The sequence below is a fragment of the Somniosus microcephalus genome, chromosome 4 (genome assembly GCF_052327205.1).
Source record: "Somniosus microcephalus isolate GS21.2 chromosome 4, FLI_Smic_1.0, whole genome shotgun sequence".
Classification (NCBI taxonomy): domain Eukaryota; kingdom Metazoa; phylum Chordata; class Chondrichthyes; order Squaliformes; family Somniosidae; genus Somniosus; species Somniosus microcephalus.
The window spans coordinates 64,217,432-64,228,446 of NC_140990.1; the positions used below are offsets into that span (position 1 = coordinate 64,217,432).

Sequence of the window (11,015 nt, forward strand, 5' to 3'; positions counted from 1 at the left end):
CTTTGGGCGCTAACTGGTGGTGCAGCCCACTGAATTTCTAGGCCTATGTGTTGTAAAAGCAACTTTTTTTTTAAAGACGCAGAAAGCGGGAAAAAGAAAGGAAAAGTTTGGAATCAAGATGGCGGCGACTCACCTCGGTTCAGAACGATAAGGCCCGCCCACACACGCACCGATTGGTCGACCGTCAGGTGACCGAAGCGTAGGATTGGTCAATCGTCCCGTCACCCGACCGTAGGAGGGCCCGGCCGCACGCGCCAGGAACCCGGCGTACGACTGGTCGACCTCGCGGTCACTCTATCGCTAATGAGCGGATAATGAGATGCTAATGAGCGGAATGTTGAACGTTTTTTGGATACCGCGGGCGCGATTTTTGTCCGGCCGAAACGTAAATACGCTTACGACCGTTTCGGAACGGTAAGCTTTCTTTTGATGTAACGCACGCGTAGGTACGCTCTATAACTTTCGAGCGCATAGCCGGACAGACGCACACGTGAGGACAGACAGACAGATAGACAAACAGAACGATCCGTTTATATATATAGATAGATATATCCCGAATATTAACCTCCAGCCCAGTTATTAACATCAGCAGAAACAAACCCCAACTGTCAGAATGAACACTGCAGTCTTCAATGTGATTAACAGCAGCAACAACAGCAGAATCCAACCTCTCTGCCATTTACTTGTAAAACTGTTGGTGTCTCAGCAGGCTGGATGGCTCAGTGAATCCTGTCCCCCACACGGAGCAGGTGAACAGCCTCTCCCCAGTGTGAACTTGCTGGTGTCTCAGCAGGCTGGAGGGCTCAGTGAATCCTGTCCCCCACACGGAGCAGGTGAACAGCCTCTCCCCAGTGTGAACTTGCTGGTGTCTCAGCAGGCTGGAGAGTTCAGTGAATCCTGTCCCCCACACGGAGCAGGTGAACAGCTTTGCCCCAGTGTGAACTTGCTGGTGTCTCAGCAGGCTGCAGCGCTCAGTGAATTCTTTCCCCCACACGGTGCAGGTGAACAGCCTCTCCCCAGTGTAAACTTGCTGGTGTCTCAGCAGGTTGGATCGCTCAGTGAATTCTGTCCCCCGCACAGAGCAGGTGAACAGCCGCTCCCCAGTGTGAACTTGCTGGTGTCTCAGCAGGCTGGAGGGCTCAGTGAATTCTGTCCCCCACACAGAGCAGGTGAACAGCCTCGCCCCAGTGTGAACTTGCTGGTGTCTCAGTAGGCTGCTGCGCTCAGTGAATCCTTTCCCCCACACGGTGCAGGTGAACAGCCTCTCCCCAGTGTAAACTTGCTGGTGTCTCAGCAGGTTGGATCGCTCAGTGAATCCTGTCCCCCACACGGAGCAGGTGACCATCTTCTCCCCAGTGTGAACTTGCTGGTGTCTCACCAAGTTGGAGCGCTCAGTGAATCCTGTCCCCCACATGGAGCAGGTGAACAGGCTCTCTCCAGTGTGAACTTGCTGGTGTCTCAGCAGGCTGGAGGGCTCAGTGAATTCTGTCCCCCACATGGTGCAGGTGAATAGCCACTCCCCAGTGTGAACTTGCTGGTGTCTCAGTGGCTGGATGACTGAGTGAGTCTCTTTCCACATTGAGTGCAGGTGTGAGGATTCTCCTCATTGTGAAGTCGCTGGTGTTTCGGCAGGGTGGATAAAGCAATGAATCTCCTTCCACACTGAGTGCGGGTGACCAGCCTCTAACCGGTGTGAGTGCGTTGGTGCTGCAGCAGACCATGAGTGCTTTTAAAGCTCTTCTCACAGTCAGAACCTGGACGATGTTCAGGCTTGGGCTGATAAGTGACAGGTAACATTCGCGCCACAGAAGTGCCAGGCAATGACTATCTCCAACAAGTGAGAGTCTAACCACCTCACCATGACATTCAACGGCATTACCATCGCCGAATCCCCCACCATCAACATCCTGGGGGTCACCAGAAACTTCACTGGACCAGCCACATAAATACTGTGGCAACAAGAGCAGGTCAGAGGCTCGGTATTCTGCGGCGAGTGTCTCACCTCCTGACTCCCCAAAGCCTTTCCACCATCTACAAGGCACAAGTGAGGAGTGTGATGGAATACTGTCCACTTACCTGGATGAGTGCAGCTCCAACAACACTCGAGAAGCTCGACACCATCCAGGATAAAGCAGCCCACTTGATTGGCACCCCATCCACCACCGAAAACATTCACTCCCTCCACCACCGGCATACCGTGGCTGCACTGTGTACCCTCTACAAGATGCACTGCAGCAACTCGCCAAGGCTTCTTCGGCAGCACCTCCCAAACCCGAGACCTCTTCCATCTAGAAGGGCAGCAGGTGCAGGGGAACACCACCATTTACAAGTTCCCCTCCAAGTCACACACCATCCTGACTTAGAAGTATATCGCCGATCCTTCATCGTCGCTGGGTCAAAATCCTGGAACTCCCTCCCTAACAGCACCGTGGGAGAAACTTCACCACACGGACTGCAGCGGTTCAAGAAGGCGGCTCACCACCACCTTCTCAAGGGCAACTAGGGATGGGCAATAAATGCTGGCCTTGCCAGCGACGCCCAGACCCCACGAATGAATTAAAAAAAACATTTTAAATGTCTCTCATCAGTGTGAACAAGTTGGTGTTCAATGAGGTAGGGTGAACGAGTGAAGCCCTTCCCACACACGGCCTCTCCCTGGTGTGATTGCGCCTATGAATTTCCAGCTGTGATGGGTAATTGAATCCCTTCCACAGTCCCCACATTTCCACGGTTTCTCCATGGTGCGGATGTCCTTGTGACTCTCCAGGTTGGACGATTGGTTGAAGCCTCGTCCACACACAGTACACATGTACGGTTTCTCCCCGCTGTGAACGGTGCGATGTTTTCTCAGGCTGTGTAACTGGTTAAAGCTCTTTCCACAGTCAGTGCACTGGAACACTCTCACTCGGGTGTGAGAGTCTCGGTGCTTTTCCAGTCACACTGATGTTTGAAATCTTTTCCCACAGACAGAACAATCATTTCTCCTTCCACATTCAAAGGCCGATGATATTCAGGTCCTGATGAATGGAGTGACTCTGTCAGATCTTGATGTGATGTTTGGTTTGAGTTTGCGGTGTGTAAATGCTGCCCTTCTCACAGCCTGTAAAAGGAGTTTACAAAAGCTATCACTGAGAGTCCAGGATAGAAATTCAGAACAGACAATTCTAGTTTATTTTGTTCCCCCCAATCTTGTTCTGGATTTCCCCACCAGAAGAAATAGTTTCTTTGTATCTACTCCATTGAAACCGTTTAATCATTTCAAACACCTCACTTCGATCACCCGTCATCCTAAACTCAAGGGAATGCAATCTAAGGCTCTGCAACCTGTCCTCATCATTTAACCCGTTCAGCCCTGGTGAATCTGTGCTGGATCAGCTACAAGGCCAATATGTCATCCTGAGGTCTGTTGTTTAAAACTGAACACAGCACCTGTTGGAAAATTAAAGCACTTTTACAGAGGTTGAGAATTAAACAGTGACAATAGCTAACACAGGCACCATGGGCACAATCAAGTTAGTCTGAGAGAATACATGCAGCTCGACACTGATTAACTGAATTCTGACCACAGAAAGCACATTCCCGAGCAAAACCAGACGGAACAGGAAGATAAGGCGGAAACAGAAGCAGATGTGACAGTCTATGATTGACCACAATGCAAACTGAATGAGAATAAACATTGGAGAAGCTGGATTCGATTCATAAAGCACAATTAATAATAAACTGATGCAATTAATTTCAGGGTAATGAAAATACTGGAGAAAGATGGGAATGAGTTGAGTCTGAGAGGATCAGGCCGACCTTGGGAGAGTGTCGAGAAGGATGTGGTTTCTGCAGCAGCTGCAGTTCCGCACTGTCAGGGAGAAGGAGGGCGTTAGATGACGTACGTGCCAACATTGAGCTGTGGAAGACAGAATCAAGAGCTTTTATAAAAAATGAGGTGGATATACAAAGGAAGAGAGTCAGTCAGTTAGGTGGCACTTGTAGGTTTTTGGGGTAATAAACAATGACTGTTCACATTCCCGCCTCTGAGTCAGAAGTGTGTAAAGTTTGAGCCTCGCTGCAGACTGTCCTGGCGAGTGGAGACGGATCTCCAGCTCATTCTGGGTTGGTATCGGGTCGGACAGGCGTGTCCGGTGGGTGTAGGTGCCCACCCCCATTGTATGAGTTGTGGGAGCTCATAAAACACTCCCGGTTAAGGACTAACCAGCCTATCAGCTGGTATCAGAATGGTAACGGCCATGGAAGGAGCGTTAAACAGCCGGAGAATCCTTCAATAATAAATATCCTTCCACTGTTTCACACTGTTCTCCAAGGGAAGAGTTCAAAGAGAAACAACAACTGCATTGAGTTATTTCCTGAAATAGTCCCTGCTGTCTGTCCTGAATGAATCCATTTCACTACCAAATGTTGCAATGTTTGCTCCACCCCACAGGGTTTCATCTGTTTAAAGCCACAACAGAAAGGTCCAGTCTTCTCCTGGAGTTGGAGAGAAATCAGGTTTGAAAATGATGCAGAGTTTCAGTCAACGAGGGAGCTCTGGGCTGAGCCCCGCCCACTGGGTAGCGCAAGCCCCGCCCTTCGAACACTCCGATTAGTTGGAGGACCCGTCGCCCGCTCGGTCCTCCAGCCCCACCCCGCTCTTCCTATTGGTCCGGAGCTCCCGTCAATCACCCGGGCAGTGTGAGCTGAGCATGCGCGGGCCATGGCAGCAGCCGCTGACACATCAGGTGAGAGGTCAGGGAGCGGGTTCATGAACCCTGGGGGGACGCGGGCCGCTGGCCGCTCACACCCCGAGCTCGGGGAGCGGGTTCATGAACCCCGGGGGGACGCGGGCCGCTCACACCCCGAGTGCTTCCCGGTTTCGCTCCGTCCGAAGAAGTGGCCACCGCGCATGCGCATCGTCAGCATCAGATTCTGTCAGGGAGCGTCTGTAAATAAAAGGAATGGTGACTGAGCAGGGAGCGTCTGTAAATGAAAGGAATGGTGACTGAGCAGGGAGTGTCTGTAAATAAAAGAGGAATGGTGACTGAGCAGGGAGCGTCTGTAAATAAAAGGAATGGTGACTCAGCAGGGAGCGTCTGTAAATAAAAGGAATGGTGACTGAGCAGGGAGCGTCTGTAAATAAAAGAGGAATCGTTACTGAGCAGGGAGCGTCTAAATAAAAGAGGAATGGTAACTGAGCAGGGAGCGTCTAAATAAAAGGAATGGTGACTGAGCAGGGAGCATCTGTAAAAAGGAATGGTGACTGAACAGGGAACGTCTGTAAATAAAAGAGGAATGGTGACTGAGCAGGGAGCATCGGTAAATAAAAGGAATGGTGACTGAGCAGGGAGCGTCTAAATAAAAGAGGAATGGTGACTGAGCAGGGAGCGTCTGTAAATAAAAGGAATGGTGACTGAGCAGGGAGCGTCTAAATAATAGAGGAATGGTGACTGAGCAGGGAGCGTTTGTAAATAAAAGAGGAATGGTAACTGAGCAGGGAGCGTCTGTAAATAAAAGAGGAATGGTAACTGAGCAGGAAGCGTCTGTAAATAAAAGAGGAATGGTGAGTGAGCAGGGAGTGTCTGTAAATAAAAGAGGAATGGTGACAGAGCAGGGACCGTCTGTAAATAAAAGAGGACTGGTGACTGAGCAGGGAGTGTCTGTTAATAAAAGAGGAATGGTGACTGAGCAGGGAGTGTCTAAATGAAAGAGGAATGGTGACTGAGCAGGGAGCGTCTGTAAATAAAAGGAATGGTGACTGAGCAGGGAGCGTCTAAATAAAAGGAATGGTGACTGAGCAGGGAGCGTCTGTAAATAAAAGGAATGGTGACTGAGCAGGGAGCGTCTAAATAAAAGGAATGGTGACTGAGCAGGGAGTGTCTGTAAATAAAAGGAATGGGGACTGAGCAGGGAGTGTCTGTAAATGAAAGAGGAATGGTGACTGAGCAGGGAGCGTCTGTAAATAAAAGAGGAATGGTGACTGAGCAGGGAGTGTCTAAATAAAAGAGGAATGGTGACTGAGCAGGGAGCGTCTGTAAATAAAAGAGGAATGGTGACTGAGCAGGGAGCGTCTGTAAATAAAAGAGGAATGGTGACTGAGCAGGGAGTGTCTGTAAATAAAAGAGGAATGGTGACTGAGCAGGGAGTGTCTGTAAATAAAAGGAATGGGGACTGAGCAGGGAGTGTCTGTAAATGAAAGAGGAATGGTGACTGAGCAGGGAGCGTCTGTAAATAAAAGAGGAATGGTGACTGAGCAGGGAGTGTCTAAATAAAAGAGGAATGGTGACTGAGCAGGGAGCGTCTGTAAATAAAAGAGGAATGGTGACTGAGCAGGGAGCGTCTAAATAAAAGAGGAATGGTGACTGAGCAGGGAGTGTCTGTAAATAAAAGCGGAATGGTGACTGAGCAGGGAGCGTCTGTAAATAAAAGAGGAATGGTGACTGAGCAGGGAGCGTCTGTAAATAAAAGAGGAATGGTGACTGAGCAGGGAGCGTCTGTAAAAGGTTACCAAGAATAGTACTGCACAGAAGGAGGCCATTTGGTCCATCGAGTCTGTGGCTATTTCAAAGAGCGATCCAGTCAGTCCCTCTCCCCGGCTCTTTCCCCAAATCTCTGCAATTTTGTCTCCTTACAGTATTTATCCAATTCCCTTTTGAGGCTACTATAGAATCTGTATCCACCCCCCGATCAGGCAGTGCATTCCAAATCCTAACCACTCGTTGCGTGAATTCTTTTTCCTCATGTCGCCTCTGGTTCTTTTGCCCATCACCTGAAATCTGTGCCCTTTGGTTATCGACCCTTCAGCCACTGGAAACAGTTTCTCTTTATTTACTCTATCTCAAGTCTTCATGATTTTAAACACCTCGATCAAATCGCCTCTTAGCCTTCTCTGCTCTAAGTAGAACAACCCCAACTTCTCCAGTCTCCCCACGTAACTGTAATCCCTCATCCCTGGAACCAGTCTAGTAAATCTCTCTGTACCCTCTCCAAAGCCTTCACGTCCTTCCTAAAGTGTGGTGACCAGAATTGGACACAATACTCCAGCTGAGGTCAAACTCGTGTTTTATATTGGTTTAGCATAAACCTCCTGGTTTTTGTACTCTATGCCTCTATTTATAAAGCCCATAATCTTTATGCTTTATTAACTGCTTTCTTAACCTTTCCTGCCACCTTCAAATTTTTTTTTTTTTTAAGTTTTCAAAAAAGGTAGGAGAAATGGTGACTGGTGCAGGAGCATCTGTAAAGGAAGGAGAAATAGTGACTGGGCATGAACCTCAATTTAAAATCCTCATCATTGTTTCCAAATCCCAACTTGGCCTCGCCGCTCGCTATCTCTGTACCTTCCTCCAGCCCTACAACCCTCCGAGATCTCTGCACTCTCCCAATTTTAGCCCCTTTTTAATCGTTCCACCATTGGCAGCCATGCTTTCAGCTGCCCAGGTCCTAAGCTCTGGAATTCCCTCCCTAAACCTCTACACATCTCTTCCTCTCTCTACTCCTTTAAGACGCTCCTTAAAACCTGCCTCTTTGACCAAGTTTTTGGTCACTTGTCCTAATATTTCCTTATGTGGCTTGGTGTCAAATTTTATATGATAATGCTCCTGTGAAGCACCATGGGCCATTTTACAGTGTTACAGGTGCTATATAAATGCAAGTTGTTGTTGTTGTCTGTAAAGGAGGGAGAAATGGTGACGGGTCAGGGAGAGCATTTCATCAGAACTGGGAGATGTGACAGATGGACAGCTTATAGGGGGATAGAGTGAGGGAAAGGAGAGAGAGAGACCACGTACACAAGAAAACAAAAATAATAAACTGAAAAGTTAGGTGGGGAACAGGAGGTGGGTAAATGACAGAAATTCTAATAGTGAAAGACAAAAGGAGGAATGATGGGAGAAAGTAGAGAAATAAAAGACATAGACTGGACGTAGTTAAAGCAGGTCAGCTACTGTGGAGATGTTGGAGGACGCATTTATTTATTTATATGATTAGATGTCTATTCTATTCCTCAAAATCAATAAGATTCTTGCAACATTAAGGTCAAGGTTCACAGATTAAGCCTATATAATACTCCAAACCACACACTGGGAGCAAAGAATGTTCCATAGCAACTAGAATTGTCTGTTCTGAACTTCTATCCTGTACTTACAGTGATGTCTTTTGTAAACTCCTTTTACAGGCTGTTAGAAGGGGAGGATTTACAGATGGGAAACTCAAACCAAACATCACAACAAGATCTGACAGAGTCACTCCATTCATCAGAACCCGAATATCATCGGCCTTTGAATGTGGAAGGAGAAATGTTTGTCTGTTCTGTCTGTGGCGAAAGATTTCAAACATCAGTGTGACTGGAAAAGCACCGAGACACACACACCCGAGTGAGAGTGTTCCAGTGCACGGACTGTGGAAAGAGCTTTAACCGGTTACACAGCCTCAAAAAAATCGCACCATTCACAGCGAGGAGAGACCGTACACGTGTTCTGTGTGTGGACGAGGCTTCAACTGATCGTCCAACCTGGAGAGACACAAGGACACCCGCACCACAGAGAAGCCATATAAATGTGAGGACTGTGGGATGGGATTCAGTTACCCATCCCTGCTAGAAATCCATCGACGCAGTCACACCGGGGAGAGGCCGTTCACCTGCTCCGTGTGTAGGAAGGGATTCACTCAGTTATCCAGTCTCCAGAAACACCAACTTGTTCACACTGAGAAGAGACCTTTTAAATGTTCTGCCTGTGAGAAGAGTTTTAAAAGCACACATGAACTGCTGAAACACCAACATATTCACACCGGGGAGAGGCTGTTCACCTGCTCCGTCTGTGGGAAGGGATTCATTCAGTCATCCCAGCTGTTGACACACCAGCAATTTCACACTGGGGACAAGCTGTTCACTTGCTCCCTGTGTGGGAAGGGATTCACTTGTTCATCCAGCCTCACTGAACACCAACTTTTTCACACTGACAAGAGAACTTTTAAATGTTCTGATTGTGAGAAGAGCTTTAAAAGCTCAAACGATCTTCTGAGACACCAGCTAGTTCACACTGGGGAGAGGCCGTTCACCTGCTCCGAGTGTGGGAAGGGATTCACTTGTTCATCCAATCTGCTGATGCACCAGCGAGTTCACACTGGGGAGAGGCCGTTCATCTGCTCTGTGTGTGGGAAGGGATTCACTCAGTCATCCAGCCTGCTGACACACCAGCGAGGTCACACTCTGGAGAGGCCATTCTCCTGCTCTGTGTGTGGGAAAGGATTCACTCAGTCATCCCACCTTCTGAGATAATCACATCCAGGACTGAACAATGTTCATTCTGACAGTTGGGATTTGATTCTGTTGCTGTTAAGCTCCAGCTCAGTTATAGGGTTATTAATATTGTAAGATCCCAGCGGGACCCTGGTTCCAAATGATTCGAGGTTGACCCATACTGGGGACAGTGATTTAACTTTATTCAGCACAAGTTAGACTTAATATATTACAATATTTGAGCAGCAGTTTACAGTGTATAATTGAGAATTATATTACCACTTATACTCTGGGTAGAAGCACAATTGTGAGTAAGCTGCACCCTGTGTCTTTTGTCTCTCTCTCTGTCTCTCAGGTGTCTCCTTGATTCATCCTGAAAACCTCTACTCCTGAAATCCTCTACTCCTGAAATCTTCTACTGCTGAAACCTTCTACTCCTGAAATCTTCTACTCCTGAAATCTTCTACTCCTGAAATCTTCTACTCCTGAAATCTTCTACTCCTGAAATCCTCTACTCCTGAAATCCTCTACTCCTGAAATCCTCTACTCCTGAAATCTTCTACTCTTGAAATCCTCTACTCCTGAAATCTTCTACTCCTGAAATCTTCTACTCCTGAAATCCTCCACTCCTGAAATCATCTACTCCTGATATCATCTACTCCTGAAATCTTCTACTCCTGAAATCTTCTACTCCTGAAATCCTCTACTCCTGAAATCCTCTACTCCTGAAATCCTCTACTCCTGAAATCTTCTACTCTTGAAATCCTCTACTCCTGAAATCTTCTACTCCTGAAATCTTCTACTCCTGAAATCCTCCACTCCTGAAATCATCTACTCCTGATATCATCTACTCCTGAAATCCTCCACTCCTGAAATCTTCTACTCCTGAAATCATCTACTCCTGAAATCCTCTACTCCTGAAATCCACTACTCCTGAAATCTTCTACTCCTGAAATCCTCTACTCATGAAATCCTCTACTCCTGAAATCCTCTACTCCTGAAATCCTCTGCTCCTGAAATCCTCTACTCCTGAAATCTTCTGCTCCTGAAATCTTCTGCTCCTGAAATCCTCTACTCCTGAAATCCTCTACTCCTGAAATCCTCTACTCCTGAAATCTTCTACTCCTGAAATCCTCTACTCCTGAAATCTTCTACTCCTGAAATCTTCTATTCCTGAAATCCTCCACTCCTGAAATCCTCTACTCCTGAAATCCTCTACTCCTGAAATCCTCTGCTCCTGAAATCTTCTACTCCTGAAATCTTCTACTCCTGAAATCCTCTACTCCTGAAATCCTCCACTCTTGAAATTTCCTGCTCCTGAAATCCTCTACTCCTCAAATCTTCCACTCCTGAAATCTTCTACTGCTGAAATCCTCTCCTCCTGAAATCCTCTACTACTGAAATCTTCTGCTCCTGAAATCTTCTGCTCCTGAAATCTTCTACTCCTGAAATCCTCTACTCCTGAAATCTTCTACTCCTGAAATCCTCTACTCCTGAAATCTTCTACTCCTGAAATCTTCTACTCCTGAAATCCTCTACTCCTGAAATCCTCTACTCTTGAAATCTCCTGCTCCTGAAATCCTCTACTCCTCAAACCTTCTACTCCTGAAATCTTCTACTGCTGAAATCCTCTCCTCCTGAAATCCTCTACTACTGAAATCTTCTCCTCCTGAAATCTTCTGCTCCTGAAATCTTCTACTCCTGAAATCCTCCACTCCTGAAATCTTCTACTCCTGAAATCCTCTACTCCTGAAATCTTCTACTCCTGAAATCTTCTACTCCTGAAATCTTC

General features: G+C 47.3%; 1 protein-coding gene across 1 annotated transcript; it reads left to right on the plus strand.

Annotated features, from left to right (window-relative positions):
* Positions 1 to 7,226: 7,226 nt before the first annotated feature.
* On the plus strand, positions 7,227 to 10,771 carry LOC147119070 (uncharacterized). The gene has a single exon (XM_085984770.1). It carries the CDS (start codon positions 8,555 to 8,557, stop codon positions 9,260 to 9,262), a length of 708 nt encoding a protein of 235 aa, XP_085840896.1. The 5' UTR covers positions 7,227 to 8,554; the 3' UTR covers positions 9,263 to 10,771.
* Positions 10,772 to 11,015: the final 244 nt, after the last annotated feature.